The sequence below is a fragment of the Patagioenas fasciata genome, chromosome 6 (genome assembly GCF_037038585.1).
Source record: "Patagioenas fasciata isolate bPatFas1 chromosome 6, bPatFas1.hap1, whole genome shotgun sequence".
Taxonomy (NCBI): Eukaryota; Metazoa; Chordata; class Aves; order Columbiformes; family Columbidae; genus Patagioenas; species Patagioenas fasciata.
The window spans coordinates 30,638,429-30,660,781 of NC_092525.1; the positions used below are offsets into that span (position 1 = coordinate 30,638,429).

At 36.0% G+C, this 22,353-nt stretch overlaps 1 protein-coding gene across 7 annotated transcripts in view; it reads right to left on the reverse strand.

Annotated features, from left to right (window-relative positions):
* Nucleotides 1-1,186: 1,186 nt before the first annotated feature.
* The window catches only part of PTBP2 (polypyrimidine tract binding protein 2), a 53,049-nt gene continuing 31,882 nt past the window's right edge, over nucleotides 1,187-22,353 (reverse strand). For 3 of the 7 annotated variants that reach the window (XM_071810397.1, XM_065841919.2, XM_071810399.1), the window contains 9 exons: nucleotides 21,644-21,808; nucleotides 21,457-21,567; nucleotides 12,561-12,756; nucleotides 5,775-5,929; nucleotides 4,259-4,292; nucleotides 3,707-3,799; nucleotides 3,102-3,318; nucleotides 2,927-3,004; nucleotides 1,187-2,779 (listed from right to left, as the gene is read on the reverse strand). In XM_071810397.1, the coding sequence (XP_071666498.1) occupies nucleotides 2,647-2,779; nucleotides 2,927-3,004; nucleotides 3,102-3,318; nucleotides 3,707-3,799; nucleotides 4,259-4,292; nucleotides 5,775-5,929; nucleotides 12,561-12,756; nucleotides 21,457-21,567; nucleotides 21,644-21,808 (1,182 nt within the window). In that variant the 3' untranslated portion in view covers nucleotides 1,187-2,646. The remainder of the gene's footprint in view (nucleotides 2,780-2,926; nucleotides 3,005-3,101; nucleotides 3,319-3,706; nucleotides 3,800-4,258; nucleotides 4,293-5,774; nucleotides 5,930-12,560; nucleotides 12,757-21,456; nucleotides 21,568-21,643; nucleotides 21,809-22,353) is intronic. The other 4 variants (XM_071810398.1, XM_065841920.2, XM_065841921.2 and 1 more) reach the window with 3 other exon arrangements.

Here is a 22,353-nt window from a genome sequence, read left to right on the forward strand (position 1 = left end):
TTTGAAACACGCACATGTTCTGATATGCAAAAGGAAATCTGACATTTTTACTTTTAAAAATACAGGGCACCATGGTATATAGATGAAAAATTCAAAAGATCAGCTCAGTCAGACCCTTAATTACTGTTCAAGTCAACCAGGAGACAGTAACATCAATGAATTTGGATGCCTGAGTTGTAAAAACATGTTGATTCACATGTTTCACGTACAAATAGATCTGATTCTGCGAGCAGTTCAGATTGGGTGATCACTGTGATATCTGGAGTGCAACTTAAGTTATATCTTGGGTGTATTTCTGATAAAACAGGTAAGAACCTGATGCATTTAATTTAACGTAGTGAATACTAATGCAAGCCCCCTATGTTATACCTTTAAAAAGCTGATAGCTATTTATTGATTTGAAAGCCAACCCAAAGAACAGACATCAGGTCACAAAGTAGTATAGTATCAATAAATCTACAGTAGCTGTACTGCAGAAGTGACAGAGAAATGCTTCAAATTGAACAGTGACAGCTTTTACCAATGTAATGCTTCAGGATCATACAGTTACTCTTAAAGCGGTTTTGTGTAGAAGTTTTAATCCTACTTTGAGCAGAAAAAAACCCACAGCAATCAAAGTAGTATGAAGAACCACTACTGAAGTGCCCAAACTGTTTTTACATTCATTTGAACCCATGTCTCTGAAAAGGTGAAATATTCTGGTCTGGGATATGTATGGTCTGCAAATCTGATGTTAAAAATTTTGTTACTTTAACCCATGAGGATACTGTATGATTAGTAGAAAATCTTTAGCAGACACAAAAAAAAATGAAAGATGAAACTGCAGCAAGAGAGCATGGCAAACCTGAGAGATCTATTAGTGCATAAATCTGCTTGAAAACTAAAAAGATAGAAAGAGAGAGCTAACAAACTACAATAAAAGTTATGTCTTCAAAGCAGTAAGTTATAACAGGGTGGGAAACATTTAATATGCACATTTGCCTGCAAAAGGGTCACTGTCTTTCTGAAAATAAAGAGCTGGTATTTTTCACAGCATCAGATTTCTGATAAAAAGCCATAAATCGTATTTTTTTTAATATTATGCTTTTCCCACCCTGGCAGAGAATAAACATGAATTTAGAAGCACAGTAGAAGTGAAAAACAAAGAAGAGGAGAGATAGAAAGCAGCAGAGAAAGACAGAAAAGGTGAATACAGAGCTACAGAAGTGTTTATTGAGCATGCTACAGAGGTAAGCAGAGTACACACAAAATGAAATTAAACAACCGTCAAACCTCCCAACTTTGTTAGAAAATTAATTTTTAATTGTGCCACTTTCAAACTATACTGAATTTTACAATTCTAAAGATGTAAAAACTCAACTAATAGAAAATATACATGACCATTTGTTTTCTACATAGATAACAGAATCTATGAATCTTGAAACTAAGTACATCAATTTCAAAAAGTATTGGTCATTTTAACAGAATCAAGGTAACAGTTCAGAGTGACAGAACTGCTTTCAAATTAACTGGATCTGTAGATTCTGAGCCATGTTTATAGTAAAGTCAGATCAATTTCTAAATACAAAATATTTTGAAGAGATTTATTAAAACTGAATATTACAATGCAAGGTAAATTAAGACTAAAGGCACATAAACTTTGGTCCCACCTGGTTGTCAGTTTTAGAAAACTGCCACAAAATTTCCTGCAAGCATTTGCAGCAAACTTTCTTCGTCACTGAAAGATACATGCACCATGTCCTGAACTAGCCTGACCAGTCTGTACATGCTCAGAAATCCACAACCATATTCCATATCTTAATTACAAACTAAAGATGGCAATATATATTGAAATGCACATAAGTCATGTCAACTTCAAAAACATCTACGAAAAATATTCAGCCACAAACAAGACATTACTTAGTGCTGACATTTATATGATACATCCCACAAGAGTGTGTACAAAAAGGTTAAGATTCTACATTGCTTTTCACATGGGGCTCAAAGTCACAGAAGTCACTTTTTGTCCTTTAAGAAATTAATATTCTGTACCTTGTTAATTTTAACTAATGCCTACATTCATAATTGAATCTAGACCAGAACCTTGAAATACAAAAGGCCTCTTTAAAAAAAGAGCACAAAGCAAAAAGTAGCAGAAATCAAATAATGTCATTTTATTCTTTCAGCATAATGCATCTTATCCAATTAAAAAGAAAAATAAGTGACAAGCCAGCAGATGAAGGAATCTATCAAGCAGGAGAAACAAAAGCTTAACCTTTTTACACACCCCTGCCTAAACATATTTAAATTATCATGTAACAATGTGCCCCAGACAACCAAATTTGCTTTTTACTAGTTACGCAACTCCAGCAGTACTAGTTTTCCTTTTTAAGGCACGTACATCAACTAAGTTGAAAAACTCTGGTATTAACTTGAACTTGTTTAAACAAAATGATGGTTTATCTAAACAACAGTTGAACAACAGCAGTTAGTATCACTGCTTAACTTTTTTTTTAATTATTTTTAAAACAACCAAGGAATGATAACAGCATGAGAAAAAAAAAAATAAAAACCAACAGAACACAAACTCTGGTCCCCACTTTCCTGAACAGTCAATAGGTGACAACACCAAACAATGCAATACATCCTCATTTTCAATCTGTCTTTTTAAATAGTTGACTTAGAGAAAGAAACTCTCAGATGGTGGTTTTCTCCAAGATTGTAATTGTGAAGATCAATCAAAGCCTGAATAGCTTCTTCTACTGTTGACATCTGAAGAAGTGCCATCTTGTGATCTCTTCTGAAACAAAATAATGGCATTAGGGACTTGAACACTACAGGGGTTCTCCTAGTATTTGCTATTCTCCATGTACTTTTTCCTTAAGACATGCTGCAAAAAACAGTTAAGCAGTCTTCTGTTAAAGCTATGTACAGGAAAGTTACTTACTGAAAAAATTTAAATGCTTTCACAGTGCCTCCAGTGTTACCAAACAATGTGCGTAGATCCTCTTCTGCTACTGATGGTCTACAGACAGAAAGAAAACAAGCATAGTAAGAAATTATTAGTTAATTGTGTTGCGATTCACATTAATACTACTGGTTTACGGACAGCCAACACTTACGGAATATTGGACAGATGAAGTGTTGCAGAAGGAGGAAATATATTTTGAAAGTTTTTTGAGCCAGGCTTCTTGAAGCGATGAAGAGGTGAATTTCCAAAATCTTTAGTCAGCCCTTGGTCATCAAGTCCCTCTCGAGGTAGTTGTACTGTCTGATGTTTAGAAAGAGTAACCCGAATAATCTTTCCATACATTTTTTGTCCATTAAGGTGGCTCATGGCTGAAAAAGACAAGAGGTTTACTCAATTCAGCGTTACTTTTCAATAGCTTGTGGGACATCACACATAACCCTGGCAAACAAGAAAAAAACCCCAAGTAAATCAAAGGGTCAGTGTCCTAAAAGACTGGAATCAAGAGCTAGGTCTGCAGAATCTGCACGAATATTTATTTATTTAAAGGCCATCACATGTGATTCAGCTGCTGAATTCGTTTAGGATATTGTGCAGACCTTCTGGAATAGAAATGGATGCCATAAGACTTTGGATCTTGTGGGTAACCAGGATACAAGACAAACTGACAAATGTAAACATGCTTAGTTCACCTGATTTTACAGAACATAATGTCAAGTACCTAGACTAATGGGAATATAAACAGAAAACTGATCTTACCCAGCTGTGACTGGTTTCCATCAGTCATCTGTATAAGAGCACTGTCTTTCTTATTGTATAAAATCTTCACACGCTGCACATCACCATAAACACCTTTTCAAAGTCAAAGGTAACCCAAAAGAAAAAGTTCATTTTAAAGCCAGTCACCTACGTAATATATTTTGACATATTAATGGAACATTCAGACAGCAACAAGATCACTCACTCAAACTCAACACTCTCACAAATGAATAAAGGAGATAAAGATTTTGAATAGTGAATTTTGAAAAGAATAATTTCTGATAAACCCTCAAAGCTATGTGAATGATATTAAATTAAAGACCATGCAAAAATATATTAGCATGCATTAAAAGAAAATTTGTGTCTATGGAGAGTTTTAAACAGCAAAAGAAAAATAGCAAAAGATTTACTATTCGACTTTAAGCCAAACTGCTAGCTACAAATAAGAATTAAGGTGAAACAAATAAACAACAACCAAAAAAAAACACAACAAAAAAAAAACCAAACCAAAATCAAATAAATAATAAAAGTATAGTGCTAACAATAACATACCGAAGAGGGTAAACAGACTTTGGGGCGTAACCATCTTTAGAAGGAGAGAAGAGCAAGCAGCGTAAGACAAGAAGAGAGAAGAGTCGAGGAAGAGCGGAGATGAACAGATCATCCATAACGAAGGGTGGTTCCCGCAGAATGGTGAGGTGGTCATGGATCATGGTTTCAAGGCGGTTAATTGGGGCAAGTTGGTCCGAGGAACATTTTGTTCAAGCACAGAAGCATGAACATAAGGAATGAAGACAGGGAATGTGGACAAAGACGAGAAGGGTAAGACAGGGAAGGGCACGGGAATTTGGATCAAGACAAGGAAAGGGAAGTTGAACACATGGGGAAAAGGATGAAATGGGGAAGGGAAAACAGCAATGCAGAAGAAAAAAATAAGGAAGTGGGGAACAAAAAAAAAAAAATAAAATATAGGTCAGTACATAGGAAATGCAGGAATTTGGTCAGAAAATGGTTGGTTTATGTACTGTACAAGAAAAACTGAGTAAAATGTAGTCACCCAAGACAAATATGGGTAAAGTACATTCATATCAAGAGTAAACTACAGCATTTCATCTCAACATGAAAATAAATTAAAAAGGCATGCAATAGAAATTTTAAACTTTGAACTTTAACTGCGTAAGCATGGCTGGTTATGAAATGCAGGCAAAAAATCTTTCAAAATGGCACTCTGATCTAAAACATTTTAACATGCAAGACTGTGGATGACAAAATAGTACCAGATGATAAAAAAAAAGCTTAATGATCTACAGCAACAGAGGCCAGTTAAAAATGGAACAGCTAGACTGATGCAAACTTCCCACATTTCATACCAGCTTTCACAGCCATCAAAATAAGTGTGTACAGGACAGTAAAAATGCAAAACCAAATAAACCCCTCCAGATTTCAGAGTTAGCAAGAAAGATACAGTTAGGGTGAAAATGCTTTGCCATATTTTTTTAATTATTATTTTTTAAAGACAAATGAGTAACTGCAAAGAAAAAAATTACTAAGAGAGACTGGAAGAGTGCCTCGTCAAGATCTTTGGGAGAACCTTCAAAGAAAAATGTGTTAGAGTAGTTTACATAAATTAAGACCTTAAAACATGAGATACAAGCATGAAATGAAACAGCAAACAATTAGAAGAAACAAAACAGAAATTCTAGTTTATGTGATTATAATTGCAAAAGAAAGCATAGTTGGTATTTTGTAAAAATAAAGCTTTCAATTCAAATGTCAAACATGCAGTAGTTACCACATTTTTCTTAGAAAAAATAGGTAGCCGACTATCAAAGGACATTTAAAGTTGTTAGCTACCTGGGAAAACAAAAGTATTTAACAATAATGGCTTTAAGATTAACTTTGGGGGATTTTTTAAAAAACACAACAACAACAAAAAAAAAAAAAACACAGCAAAAAATACTTTGAGCTTAAAATACAAATGTAAGAGACCAAATGCAAAGAAATCAGAAAATACTGACAAATGAAATGTGACTAAAGAGGAAAAAAAAAGTAAAATTGTTTCACTGACCTCTTCATTTAAATTGCTGACCAGAAGGACTGTGTTGCCACCAGCCGAAACTCCAGGCATTCCCACACGGCCGGCAGCAGCGGCTGCAGCTGCAGCTGCAGCATTTGGAATAGCCAAAGGACTCAGTGCTCCTGGAACAGCTGCAACAGGAAGCCCTAATTTTAAAATAAAGCATATTTTACGAAACACACACAAGTCGTTTAAAAACATACCTATAGCAGTAAAAGTGTTGCATACAACACTCCACAAAGCAGACCATTCCACTGCTAAAGTGATCCAAAGGGTTGTGAAACGGGTTGTTACATTAAAATACCCAAGGGAAACACAAAAACTTTTTTGATTCAGATCAAGTCTTCAAAGGAGTGATGAGGTGTAAACCATGTTTCCTTTCCAAATGAACATTCTTGTGCACCAAAACTTTTCCCACTGTACTCCAAAATCTGTCTAGGTTATCAAAACAGTTTAAACGCTAATTGTGGTCTCTGCATCATTACACCCCTCTTGTCCATCCCCCTTTGAGAGGCATTCCTGTCTCCAACCTGACGCTTCAGACTAAACACACACCTGAGCTGGGGATGTGAACAGGCACTACACACACTTTATGTAGGAAGAGCTTCATCCTATTTGATCAAAATTTTATTTGCACATTTTAACAGAGTTCAGTAAAAGGACACTAACATAGCAAAATGTATATAAGTGTATATAAAAACAAGAAAACAAATCCGTCGTTTTATTTTCCTTTACTGCAATTTGGTTCGCAGATTTCAGTATTTTGACAAAATTTCTAATGTGTATACGATCATGCTAACACAACTTTTGACCAACCTGTCAAGTAGACAGTCTAAATATAACCTTTACACTATGCATCTCAGACTACTTCCCTTCCCTTCCCACATGAAGTTTTATTTTAAAGAAAGTCATAAGAGAAAATTCTTCAGTTTCAGTCAGTGCCCAAATAATATTAAATGTAATTAACCCTTAATTAAAAAAAAAAAAAATCAGATTTACTGTCAAAAAGGAACACACAGGGGGACAGAAAGGGGCAGTAAGCAAGGTTGCTTTTTTAAAAAATTATTTTTTAATAAAAAAAGATGTCTAGCTCCACTCCACCTCTTTATTTATTTTGTGTTGCACAAATTCGTGAAAAATGACTAATTAAAAAAAGGGGGGGAGGGGGTGCGGGGAGAGATTTTGCTGGGCTGGACAAATGATGCCTCAAAGGCCACAGGATATCATCCATCACTACTCTGCAATAGTGCTTAACAGTATCACTGATCAAGCATTGGAAAATATTTCCTGGTAATTTCCTATCAAAGCACATACAGAATTAGGAACGGTAAGTATTCTAAGAAAAGAAATTAAAGATATGGAATGCTTCACAAGAAAAGTTTAAAAAGATTTAAAATGTTAGTATTCAGGGGTCAAACCAGAGGAACAGAACGTTCTGAGTAGTGACAATTCTAGTCATCTTTCATGATGGGATGAGGGATAACGTACTTGAATCAAAAGGCAACAAATACATTCTTTTTATTCCATTATATGTTGTATTTGTGGGACTGACTGCAATACAAAAACAGAAGGAAACCCCCTATCTTGTCTTCCTCTCTCCCATCCTGCAAAAACACTTAATAGATTTGAGAATGTGTTTCATGGTCTACGGAAACAACAGGCACTTACATTAAAGAAACAATAAAGTGACACCCAATATGTTTGATCACGTAAGACAAGCAGCAGCTACCGGGGTGAAGGAAGCACTGCCCCAGGGGCGCTGCTGCATGGTCCCTGTCATGGGGCTGCACTGGGCCTGCAGGGACACAGGGGCTGTCACAGCGAGGATGTGGAATTAGAGGCACCGCCGCTAGTGGAAGCACAGCATTTCGTTTCTCAAAATCCATTTTGTGTGAAAGTGTAATACCATGCACTTATGTATATTAATAACATAATAATACATGTTTTGCTCTTGGGTTAAAGTTGAAGAATGTAGCTTTACTGTCATGAAAAAACAATTAATAAAAGATGCAGTTAAAGAAAGTATCCCTGTGGAAGAAGTAAAGAAGTTTATTCCCAAAAATCAGACTCTAATACACAGGGAAACTTGTGAATATAAAATGAAACTCCTCAAACAACTTAAACACCCCCCAGCTATGTTCTAAAAAAAAAAAAAAAAGTACTTTTGAGTTCTTTTATTGTACATGCTGAATGTCACATTTATTTACACTCGGCTACTGCAGAGGTCACACAGACAGAAACGTGAAGAATGACAGTCCAGTGTGACAGACATCCACCTGAAGGGAAACAACTTATTTTATACTAGGTCAACAACAATCATTTCGGTATTAGAAAATGCCAAGATAGTAGAGCATTTCAAATCTTCTAATGTGCCTAACCACCTTTTTGTAGCCTTAGAAGCTTTAAGCCAGTCCAGCACTTTAGGAATAAAGGAATTTAAAGATGACTAGTGAAGTTTTTACAGCTCTTTCCATAGTTGGGCAGAGCATAGCTGAGTAATTCATACTTTTAAAGAGCAAAATTCTTCATAGTATCAAACTCTCTACAGGACATTCTTTGGTTCCACTGAAGTAGTTAAAAACAAAGATTAATTCAACACCATTCATATAGAAATATTTTCAATTATTATCCTTCGAAACAGACTAAATTAATAAGAATCTTAAGAAGGGGCATTAGTGGAAAGTGCTAATAAAAGCAAGCCAGGGATGACAGCAAGGGATAAAGCTGTGGGCGCCCTAACCACAACAATATATTTACACTTGTTATATTAAACAAATATCTAAAGTGGAGTTAAAGTATTATTACATATTAGTATTTGCAATTATAAGCAGTTCTTATATAAAATATTTTGGCTTCTGAAGTTCAGTATAATACAGTTGCTGTTTATTCCAAGGTTTTTTCCTGTAATATCGCCTGTAACTTTTTTATTGTGGGGAGAATGCGTATAACTTTTCCTATGTGAGATGGAAAACAAACCAAAACAAAAAAACAAACCAAAACAAACAAAAAAACCAACTACCATCTGCTTCTGATAATACCATTGAAATCAACCCATTCTGTCCATTAGTGATTTTCTTATTCTTTCAAAAGGATAACAAGACTCATTGAAAAGATGTCCAATTTACAGTCTCAAAGATTTCTGATACCTTAGTTTCATCACAGCAGAGGATGCAGCAGACAAATGAACAATGATGCATGCAGGCTAGGCTCAGCTACGTGACCGCTATGTTTCTAACCGCTTACATAGCACACGCAGACCTCATTTCTTTATAGGTCAGCCAAATTACAACCCCACAGAAAACACACTGCCTGTTCTGTAGGTCTCTACTGCACTGATTTGACATTTTGATTTAAGCAAATAAAAAAATGTTAATAAATAAAAATGAGAACAACTTGTATTGTGATCACTAGTTACCATGCAACATACTGTTCAAGATTTGAGGACAACATGATCGACTGGTATTAGAAAGCTTTGTAATCAGTTTTACTTCAGCTTCCAACAGTTACAAATAACAGGTTTTTCTTTTTCCGGATATCAATGAAAACATACAAATAATATACACCTTTTTTCCTAGGCTTTTTAGGTCTTTCTCCTCAATGAAGTTTAAACACAGCACGTCACATTACTTATTCCCCTTCAAAGTATCGTTCTGTATGACTTCTGAAATGCAAATTACTAATGCCATTTTAATAAGAGACGAATTAAAGCTATACTAAAAGTATATGATGAACTTATCTATGAAAACTACAGGCAGCAGGAGTAGTTGTTTTAATGCAGGTATACACAACTGTGACCGAGAACTGGATTTAGTTCCTAGTCCTGTTATGAACTTGTTTGTAGCTTTATCTCAAGTCACCACCATCTTTTTGAACTTGTTACTGGCCAACTTCTTAAACTGAACGGGTTTGGGGGAGATAGAGGTTCTTTTAAAAATCTCCGCATAACAGCTTATGAAGCTGCAAGTGTCACCACACTACACCATAAAGTTACATTTACTGAAGAGGAGGGTTAATTCCATCCATAAGGAAACTCAGATATGTAATGGTTTTGTATTAATGCAGATTTAAACACCAGAGTAACAAGACTCACATCTTGTCACTAAAACAACTCACAAAATTACATTAAAAGTAAATGTAATTTCTGACACATGAATTACAGCACACTGTTAAAAACAAAAGGCACCCAAGTTCTGTAACTATCTGGCATATAATAGCATAACATAAGCAAAAGTCAGAACTGAGTCCTCACCACATTTTCTGTTAGTGTTCTCATTATATACGTATAAGAGAACAGCTACAGCAGGCATTTTAACCAGAATGCTACAGATTCAACTTGTTGTATTCTTTCTGAGTAGGCACAAGAACACGAAGAGCATCACATTAAGCTCAAAATGGAGCTCCCCTCATTCATGGAGAAACATGCCCTCCGGGAACCATCTGGGAATGGGACATGGTAGACACTCTGACTGAGAACACTGAAGTTACTCTTTATCAACACTATGGAAATAAGTATTCTAAAGCAAGCAAAATGAAATACTGAGAGAAAAACAAACAGCAGGAAGAAGGTCACTGCTATCATTCCGCCATACTTCACACATCATAGATTGACAACCTCCATCTTAAAACTCTCCGAATTTTTAAGTGTTCTCACCATTCCCCTTCTGAGTATCTGAATGAAAATGCAGCTATAAATTGCATGCACAAGTGTTCATTTAGACTTTTGATTTTTTTTCTATCCTTTACCCTTTCTTATTTACATTACTTATATTTTGTGTCTTTTTGCACAGTAAGCAGCCCAGAATGAGAACCCTGTTCTTCCATATTCAAACAAGCATCATTCCCATTTTGACAACTAACCAAATGGCTAAGGCACTAAAGGTACTATGGAGCCTTTTTGTAAAGTTTTTTCAGCTGTAGAGCTCAAATTCTGTAAAAAACACCAAAAAACAACCACCAAACAAGGCAACTTGGAGAAAAAATGAACACCAGAATCCAAACAAAAAAAATGAAACAAAATAAAAAACTCCAAACCAAACAAAAACCTCAAAAACATCAACTAGCAAAAGAGATCACTGTATAATCATACCCACCTGGCAGATGATGCAGAGTTACAGTTTACCAAGCTCACCCAACAGGCCACTAGCAAAGTCAGAAAAAGTACCCAGCTCCCTTAAGTCTCTTTCAATACAATGAATCATTTTACAGAAGAAAAAAACAACTTTGGCATATAATCTTCACTACTCATCATAATAAACATGACTGACTCTGAAAGTGTTACACAGCTGCAATGCAAGTAGCCCATGTTGTGCACCTTTTATTTTCTTGCTGCTTGGAAAAACAATGCATTTTAAAGAGGTCCATCCAGACAGTGACAATTAAAATACTTAATTAGGTAATAACTGCCATCTTCATAGTTTTACTAGCAAAAACCTTTCATATGCACAGAAGAATGAGTCTAATTAAAATCAAAAGGTTAGAAAATTTATGTAGTTTTGTAAAATTACAAAAGTGTCTAAGTGACTTCCAAGCCTAAAACACTAGAATATAAAGTCAGCTAAAAACTACAAGTATAGTAATCACAATTACTAGACGTATCCAAAGTGCTGCAATGACCCTAGTGATACCACTATACCAAGCAAATTAAACCTGTTAATTTGATGCATACTATAAGCATTATATACACAGAAGGATGTTAGTAAGCCTGAGACAGGAAATCAGAATTCAGGAAAATGTTAAATTTAAGTTACATTGGTAAAACCGCAGTTGGCACTCTCTCCTCTCCTAAATCCCCGCCCTACAAAACCTAACATGACAGCAGAGGCCCCTCTTTGCTACTTAAACTCTGACTTCAAGTTGGCCCATCCTGTACAAAAAACAAAGGATGAAATCCATGTTGTTCTTAAGTTCTCTTTAGTAGAATATGGGTAATGATGAAAGAAAAAATAATAAGAGCAACGACTAAGTGGGAAGAAAAATGACCACATCAAAATAAGCCAGGTTTTATAAAAGTCATGAGATTGTGACTGAATACTATTAAATATTAAGAAGTAGGAAGTGAAATTCATGCAATGAATTGTGATAAATTAAAAAAAACCAACAACAAAACAAACCACAAAACAAACAAATTTCTCCTGAAGCATGCAGAACATGCTGAATTAATTATTTTACTAACAGTCAGAAGATGTATTTATCTGTACCTATCTCAGAGCATTTCACCTACTTCTTCAGATGAACTTGAAAAGCTGGCAGGATATTAGAACTCATGTACCAGAGCACAAGTGCAACTACAGATTTTTTTCCTGTTATTTACAGAAACTATAAAGTAGCAACTTTTTTTAATTTTAAGCAAAGAACACAATCTTTCCTTATTAAAGGAAACCAATAAAATGTTTTCATGATCTGATATTACAATTAAACAACAGCATGAATGACACATGTAAATCATGTTAAGTCTCAGGTGAGAGGGTAGACAAGGTGGGCAATAGCAGCTGAGAAGAACATATCAAAGAGGGAAGGACAGATTTGAAAATTAAAGTAGAACTAACTTGACTTTTCCTTATATGTTGTGTATTTCTCATTTTGTCATACATTCTCTCATTCATTTATGCAGGACTTCTAAAGACAATTGTGCTACTACAATTCAGATCACAATATAGACCTAACCCTGACTGGGCCTTTGGAGCCTACTGCAATTTCAGATCTTTAGTTTTTAGAAGGATTAACAAATATTTTTATCAAGTGACTTTCCAATACAAAAGAACAATGTCAGAATCATACCTAGAAGAGAAGTCTCCTTTGCAAATGCTGCAGCAATAGCTGGGTCCAGCGCTGGCTGCCCATCACCAGATGGAAGGTCAGGACGAGTGTAGTCCCTGCTTTTATCGTTGTTGTACTTGACGTTCAAATTCACCAATTTGGAAAAATCAATCCGTAGGGTACAGCAAGCATTATAAATATTTTGACCATCCAGGGTCTGGAAAAGGAAGTTAGTTAATTTAAAAAATTACACAACACAGGTTGGTTGCACAACATTTTTTTCTTTAAAAATAAACAAGGTCAGCATATATATACATTTATCCATCTTACTATCTAGCTTAAAACCAACTAAGATTAAAATGCATGAACCTCTCTTAACATGATTCCAGGAAGTTCGATGTTTACTTCTCTTACCTAGAAACCATTTATGCAAAGTGGCAAGAGACATTTTAATTCAGTCAAACTTAAAAGTTAGTCTGTTGAATATAGTTAATTAACCTGTATTCCATAGTACACCTTTAAATCAGACATAATGCCAAATAAGTTTCTCAACAAAAACATAAAAAAACCAAACAAACAAAACCAACAAAAATCCGACTATTAATAAATAAATAAATCACACAAATACTCTTTTACACGGAAAGCCGACCTGAGGAAAAAAAAATTAAAAATCTAGACTTAAATAATGTGTTAGACAGCTATCTATTAAAACACAATATTTACATTATTCCTGCATGTTTTTCTTCTGCCCTGAAAGGTCATAGGTGCCAGAATCGAAAGAACAGCAACTTTATCTGGTAACGTAATGTTACTAACACTTCCCAAAAATGTTATTTTCACAATTATTTCGTGCTTCTGAAAAGATGTCTATTAACAGTAAAATTCACAGAAATTCTTGACATCACTTAGAACTCTCTGAAAATAAACTCTAAAAAGGTCAAATTACATGTTCTGTCCATCTTCATTATATACCATGCAAACTGCTACACCTGGATTTTATTACATTTACCTTTTGGGTATACCTTTCTTTCACTTGAAGCACAAACACACAAGTATGAGATGTTAAAAAAAAAAAAAGAAACTTTAATAAATGCTTCATATTATTAAGAAATGTTAGCAAGTGAAGATACAGCTCACCTTAAAAATCAATCAATTCAATCAAGTAATTATGTTAAATAAAAACCTACCTTATATATACACAGCTGAGGGGAGGGAGGAAATCACACTTTCAAATACAAAAATCAGATTTTTTTTTGTTTCTCTTGATTAATGCTGGACTGAAATGTATCAGCTTCCTTGGTTACATATGCAGTGCACTTTCCAACACATTCAAGTTCTGGGAGGACTTACTATTTTGAGCCAAGCACTGCACGAAGCTGGTGTGCCTGCTGGCTATGGAAGCAACATCGCTATTTTCAGACAGTGATGCATCTGGAAACTGAACATCCTGCAGACACCCCCTGCTAGGTCTGGGCCAGCAAGGCTGTCCCTTCCTGCAAAATCTATTATCACAGCTGACATCTCCAGGGCTCATGAAATCACTTAAAAGAATTACCACCATTAGCAGTCAATGCACAAGAATAACTCAGTATTTTTAGAACTTCCAAGTAATGGGAAAATAAAATAAAAATTAAAAAAAAGTATAGAAACCTGACAATCTAGACATTGTCTCAACAAATACTTTAACAATTAAAAAGAAACTCATGTGCTTGAAACTCAGCTTAAACAATGCCTCATACGATATTGGCAAAGCCAAATCTCCTGGCTCACAGAATACTGGCTGAGGATTAACCCTGTATTGTTGAGGTGGTGGTGGGTGTCATCATTACAGAATACAGCATTTGCTAGCTTTTTTATACACAGTGGTAAAGCAGTATCCAAAATGCCTAATGTTGGTATTTGAGAAAAGAATCCCACTCGAACACTTAAATCTAAGAAAAGTATACACTGAGAATCAGTCATCACTTTTAGAAGTCTTCTTACCTCCTAAAATCCACTAAGATACAGATTAAAGATAGGTTCGGTTTATGCAGCCAGAGCCTACTTGTTGTCCAAGACAATGCTATTGCCATCAAGGAAATACCCAAACAGCACTATCTGTTAGCTTTGTCCAAATGATACAACTATGACACAAAGCTTTAAGTCTTTAAAACACAGTCAAGATTCATCTTATACCCCTGTGTGGAATCTGTAGGCACACTGATTTACAGCTGGCATAAGGCTGTTGATTAGAAGTTTTCAAAAGCAGCAAATCAAAATATAGCCAGTGTTTGTACTTTCCACAGCAGTCAATGTTTAAATGGAGCCACATAAGCAACTAAAACGTATAACGAAATAGCAAAAACTCCTCTTTCTGACAAATTCCAAGTGACCAACAGTACATTAAAAAAAATACTGCATAAGAGAAATCCCTTGTAGCTGGGACATTGAGAGTATGAAAGAACATGTTGAACCAGGAAGGCAGAAGATGCCCTCCTAATGAGCGCTGTAGTCACACTCTGAGAAAGGCTTGTTGCAACAGATCAAAACCAAGAAACCTTACCCCCAGCCACCTCTACCAGTAGCACCACACACCTCCAACAATAATGCAAGAAAGATTACCAGCAACTAGGCTTTTTTCAAGATTAACTGTTCACATGTAAAGTCACAACTGGGAATGTGTGTGTCCTGAGCTCCTCCTTGTATGGCAATAAAAGAATACGCAACGGACTCACAAAACCTGTTCCTTTCAAACAGGCATCCTGAAAAATGAGAATACAGTTGCCATACTGTTAGTGAATGTACATACAGACATCATGTCAAAAAACTCTAGTTGTTGCTAAGAGAAACCTTTTTCTTTGAGTATTTATCTATACATACATTCACATGTGATACAGTACCACACCACACACACGGCAAACCAAGAGGATCATGTATCACAGGACACTTCTACAAAATGTATTATTCGTTATGTTGCCTGTGCCAGCCTTAAGCCTCAACAATAGAAGTATCAAAACTTATGTCATCATGCCATGCTAAGAGTGTAACGACACTGATCCATTTCCAGGCCCCTGCCTTCCCTCTGTCCCCCATGTTACTAAAAAGTAGCCTCCTCTTGGACTTTCCCAAGGGGTAATGTGATTCTGGCGAGTGGCGCACCTGCCAAAAGCTTGTCAGCAGCCGGATTCCTGAAAAACTATGTTATGTTTAGGAGCACTCAAACAAAACGCAGAAGGCCAGCAGAAAACAGTCACAAAAGAAAAAACAAAAATCCCTTTTTCAATTCAGACTGACATATAACCCAAGGGGAGAGACACACACCTGAACCAACACAATGACCTCAACTTAGTGCAAGCACACTACCATCCCTATGAGTTCCTCTGTAGACACTTAGACTGCTCAAGTTCATAAACAGTGGAGGTGGCTGGAAAGAAGCTAGTATTTCTAGACAACTTCTGAAGTAGAAACATTCAAAGTATTTAGAAAGGGTCTTAACAACCAGGGTTATATTCACAAAGAATCCAAAATCTGCTCATGTCCCAAGGCAGCACCTTTCACTGACGGTGAGAACAAGGAAGCAAGGCCTAACACCACAAAAAACAGCAGAAATAGCTTGGGAAGTCATAAGGACCCAGAACAGAGAGATACAATTGTCTGTCACAGACTGTAAAAATGACCGTGCAGGGAATATTGATGAAATGGAGGCCTGCACCACAGAACCCAATACTCTCCCATTTCTTAAATTATAATGTCAAACCACCCTTTCTTTTCGCTCATAGAAACCAGGAGGATCAAGAGATGAAAACTCCTGACTAAGAAAAGATCCCACAGATTAAAAGTAAAGACAAGCGACTGTTCCAATGGAGGGGAAAACAAACAAACAAACAAACAAGAACAGGGAAAAAAAAAATAGTTGAACACCAGTATTTTCTCCTACTGCTGACATAATCAACCACCCACAAGCTTTTCTGCAAAAGGACAGTAATAATTTCTACCTAGTCAACATGGATTCACGACACTAGGATGTCTCATTTCTCAATGTGATTGTGGATGACAGCAGCAAAGGTGATCTCAGATGGCAAAAGTACTCTGCAGAGCTACAAAATAAATGGCAGATGCAGCTCTGATGCAGCTTCACACAGGTTAAGAGTCAGATCGGTAGGCTCTGAATTGGAGGAAGAACATTGCTAGAATAATTTCTTCTCTCAGGCCTTCTGCACCTCAATGAAGGGCTTTCTGATCTAATGGATAGAATTCACTACTCTTTTTACTTTCAGGGTTCAAGACATCTGAAAAACCTTGTGAAAGAAGAGTCCCTTGAGAAGTGCTATATTCATAAGAACTATGCTTTGATGAGCTTCTCCTAAGGTCTGTATAGACCATGAATCTGTGGAATTAAATCCCCATACAAAAGACGGTCAAGGTATCCTCTAAAAATCAGGAAGAGATATGTCACTTAAAATATTCTTTAGCTAATTCACATATGTTACCTAAAACACAGACAAGAACACAGTTTGGGAGCCACAAATGTGACTTTCTGATATTCTTGTTTGCTGCTCAGAAACAGAGCCTAGAGATTTAGCTAGCAGGTATTTCTAGTGGCACATGGCTTCATGCCACAACAATTAGTGTATCTGCTCCTCTCTTTCTCAAGCACTGCAGACTCCTAAAATGATGATACAGGACAGGAAATAGAACACTTGCAGGATGAGGACAGCTTGAAAGCATTTTCCCAGGTCCGATGAAGGAAAAAAAAAAATCAAATTAGAGTGGAGAGAAAAAAGTGGCAGAGAGGAGCAACAAAACTACGGCCTTCTCTCCAAACTCATAAGGAGAAAAAAAGAGAGAGAAATTTAGTCCCTACTCTCTCTCTTCCCAAAGCACACCGAGCAAGAGAAATGATAAACAAGATTTTTAGATGAGTCTAACAGTTTAAGGCATTAAGAAGCAATCCTTACAAAACATACTCCAGCTCAAATAAGTACCTCAAAGTAACTGAAGGTCATATGATAAATACCTCTTGGGAGAGATGTATCCCAAGTGCACCCTGCAGGTACGCATTTGAATGAAATTAATTTCTTCTGAGACTAGTGTCTTGGATATGAGAAATTTCTGTGGCTAAAAACTGTATGTATAACACATCCCATTCTCAAAAAATATTTTTTCTTTGCTTTTTTATGTGCAGTTCCTTGACTGAAGGACCAGTTACATATCTTATTATTTTCTACAAAATTGGAAAATGCAGGAGACAAACACTGCTGCTGCACTTCCCGGGCTTTCTGATTCAACGGCTACAATCTAGCACTCTTCTGTTTATGTCAACACTACTTACCATTTCCAAGCACAAACTGTGCTCTTTAGCATTCGAGATGCCCAAAAATCCTTAATGCAACTATCATGGATAATTGCCCCAAAGCTACATATCTTATGTGGAGATGTCCTTGTTTTCCATTCTGGTAACAACTACCTGAAGTTCCTGTTACAGATTTTAGGGCAATGAAGCCTAGCAGAAATCTTTTGCAGACTACCAGTGCAGAACCACCCTGAGTCCATCAGTCAAAACAACTGGAAGGAAGACATCTTGATCGTAGAGTCAAACCTAAAGAGAATGTCTGTAAACGTACTCTGAAGCACCTACAGGCCAAGCAAGGAGTAACTGGCCAACTAAACCAGAAACTCTCAAACTAGACTTGTGATATTTTTAATGCATGTCGGGTCAAGACGACTGTCCTGTGCTATGTGTGAGTCTCAGTTCATCCTCCATAGATGAGGCATTAATTACTGTCAATACTCAAGACTGGGCATGAGTACTTTTAGTGCATTTACACAAAGACAACTCTGGATTAGCTGGCTGTTTGGACAGAAACACTGGCACTCTGATCTTTCTATGGCATACCAGATTACTGCTACTCAAATACTTAAGTTTGCTGCTTCTGCTGAGGGTACCGATCATTTACTATGAAAACAAGCTATTTTTGATGTTTAGAGTATCTCTTTATGCATACAGACAGGACAACACCTTCTGTTTCATCAGGAGAAGCCCAGTAGTTCAACATGTTCTACTGCCGCACATTCTCAGCACTTTTTCTAGTCCATGGCAAGACTGCTGCCTTGCACAGAACCTGAAGTTGGTAGTCTTCACCTTTATTTGCCCGTATAATGAAATATAATGATCCAATCTGAGGGTGGTGATGAAACGTGAATCAGTGTAGCCATAATCTGCTTTTACAGGAAATGAGTTTCTCACAAAGCAAGCAGAGCAGGAACGCAGTTTTTCACTACTTGCTCATTCAAACAGCAAAAGTGGTCCCACGGGGCTAGAGACTTCATATTGTACATTCTTGTCAGTGTCACTATTTTCTCAGAACGTTCACATGAATAGCACCTCTCCTTGGTACCTGCATCACTCAAGTTTTTCAAATTGCTCTTCAACTTCCTTAATAAGTCTTCAATTTCTATTAAGGTCACATTCTGATTTCCTGTGAAGAGTGCCAGTGGAAAATTAAATTCCCCATTATCCTCTACAGTAACGACTGATGGAAAACAAATTGAAAACTTCTTTATTCTTTTACCATGCTTATAATTTCAAACTCCATGCAACTGAAGTACAGCTACCCCATCATCTTGTTTCCGCTGTGTTTCTAGACTTATTTAAACTGGAGGGTTTTCTCCTACCACCTGAGTGTTTCTTTCCCTTAGGTATTTTTGTTTGGGGACCACTTCATGTTTTGCCACAGCAGATCAACCATAAGAACTGTACTTATTTTACTACATTTAGTTTGGGAGGGTAGCATGTAAACCAAACCTTTCTTCAAATTCAGCATTCTTCAATACTTGCAGTTGGTATTACTCTTAGCATTTTGTCTATTTATGTATAGATCAGTTAAAATATGAAACTACAAATCTAACACTGTTTCAGTTTGTCTCTAGGATGGGCTCCAAGATCACTCTGACAATGACTGTACATTCAAGAGTCACTATTATTCAATGAAGCTTAGTCATTCACACATGAGCTACCACTACTGAACAGCTACCCTAACCAAAACATGCAAAACTGGATCAACAAAAATAAGCTTTTACAAAAAAAATTATGACCAATACAGTATCCCGCAAACGAGCACCAACTTGTCAGAAGTCAACAACAGCAAGAGATTCCTGAGGTTCTTTCCTACTTTTACATACCTCATCTTTCTGTTACTTTGTCACTTCTTTATAATATATTCCTAGAATTACACTGATAATTTTCAAATCACTAGAGTTTATTTCATAGATGCTATCTTTCCATTAAATCTTCTAATAGATGTAAGTCTCAAAAAACAAGCCAAGATTTATCACTTGATGTCGTATTTTGCTTGAAAAATGCACTTTAAAAGCAGTATTAACACCTATTACTGAAAAATAACTTTCCAAACACAAATCAAGACAGAATTACAACATTCTGTAAACACATTAGCATGCAACTGTGGATCAATATTTCAAATATGAATTAAATTACCACAGTTTATTTCTGAAGAAATTATGGGTAAAAGATCTAATTTCTGTATTACTATTTTAAACCTACTTAAAACCTGAAAGGTATATCCCTTCCAAGCAAATTTTTACGTATTAGTGACACATTTGCATCTCCCTCTACACTGAGACACAATCTAATATTTGATACTATTAATCTCTGAAAAGTATATTCCGAATTTAAATTGTACACCCAATTGTACTCCCAATCTACAAATATTTCCAGACTATTCCTGCTTTTCAGGAGTAGATTATCTTAAAGTAGATCATCATAAATCAAGCTGCAAATCCTTTTGTCTCTGGCTAACTTTATTTTTCTCAACAGCATGAAAACTTACACTCTGCTTTTTGAAAACATCTCTCATTTTCTGTGATTCCCTGTCTTGACCACCTCACAGTTTTTTAATTAATACCAAGTATTTCATCTGGTGATGAGGATAAAAAAATGACCATCCTCCGCCATTTAATGAATGTCTTTATTTCAATATAGTCATTCTTCGCGACAGGAAACTAGGCCTGGTTTTTTTCTTTCCTCTAAGATGAAGAAGAGATATTAATTGCCAACTTAGTCTGAGGTGAGAGCTTTTCACTTTTTCACTGAAGTTCTCAGCTCTTTTGTCATCTATGGGCAATAAGCACTTTCTGTGCTGCCAAGCAACACTTAGCCAGCACATCAATTTTAATCAGCCTTCCACACACCCAGACTGCATATGAAGGTTTGAAAATATAAATTCATTCTATTTATCTCCTGGAAAAAATAATAATAATATATAAAAAAAAAAAATCTAGCCTTACCCTTTGGTTCAACTTGCCTACTGCCAGAGATGTGAACATATCCCATTCAATTAATTCAAAACATCCGGACTAGATGACATGCTGTTGATCTTTGTCATAATTTATCCATAGGCTCTCTCCTGCTATAATGAATAAAACCAGTTACCTGATTTTCCCTCTCCCACCCAGGACAGGAAAGTTTCCTATAAAACAAAAGTAAGATCCTGCTCTCATCTGTCACTGCTGCAAAGATTCTTCATAGTCTGGTCCCAGGAGTAAGATTTGCTGCTTATAGTCAATTAATTATGTATCAAGATTACATCATACATTTTTACTTCTGGTTGACATTTTCACTATTGGAGTCTTGCATGCTATTTCATCTCTGCGCAGTTTTATTAAAATACTTGTTCATAATTATAGATGCATACAATTCTTCACACATCGTAATCTTAAAGATACTATCTTTAAACACTGATTTTATGCAATATAACAACATTTATATAATAACTTCGAGTTATTTTTTGAATCCCCCAAATAATCAAAGTGGTGGTGGAGGAGTATGACCCATTATTATGGTCAGTACTCTGTTACATTAACATTTTACAAATGTTTATAGTTCAGGGAGGTCTTCAGCAACAAACAGAACTACACTTACCAGTTTTGCTTGTTGTGCGTTTACTGGATCACCATACTGCAGCAAAGCTTGAAACTGGTTATTCTTCGTGAATGTGATTATCTTCAATACAGCACCAAATTTAGAGAATATCTGCCAAAAACATTGTAAAGTTTTACACAAAAGTACCTCCCAATTATAATCTAAGTCAAAATGAAATCAGGCTTACCTGATGAAGAACATCCAGGGTTACTGGATAGTACATATTGTCAATAATTATTCTAAGTACTGGACTCTGAGCTGGAGTCACTGCACTCTCACTAACAGTGGTCCCGCTAATGGGAGCATTTGTTGCCTGCACAGCCGTCACTGCCTGAAGAACAGCTTGGGCCCGCTTAAAAAAACAAAAAGATAGAAGATGGATTTTTTAAAATGTTTCTCAAGAAGATGGCTAAAAATTAATTAGCAATATTAATACAGTTAACTCCAGAAACATAAAATAGTACACTTATTTAAAACTCAGACCTAAAGACATAACACAACAGAAGTGCAATGCAGTGCAAGTCTGTGAGAAGAGACAATAGAAATGAAAACATAAAATAATTCTTAAGTCACAGTAAGGAGGGGCTTCAAACAGCATTAATATCAATCTTCCTAGTAGCAAGCTTATTGTTCTACTAGTAAGGATAAAGAAAGTGAGGATCTCGCAGGTTTCAAGACTCCCTACAAACCTTTCCTTTCAAGGGAAAAAAACAAAAACGAAACAAACCACAACCAACCAATCCAAGGCTACAGAAACCAGACATATTTATCCTATTTTTCAAGAGATTGTAGTACAGTTAACATTTCACTGACATTTTGATTATGTAAAAGGCTCTGATAGGAAGGGATAATTCTAAACACTTCCAAACTTCTCAGTTTTAACACAATGAAACAATA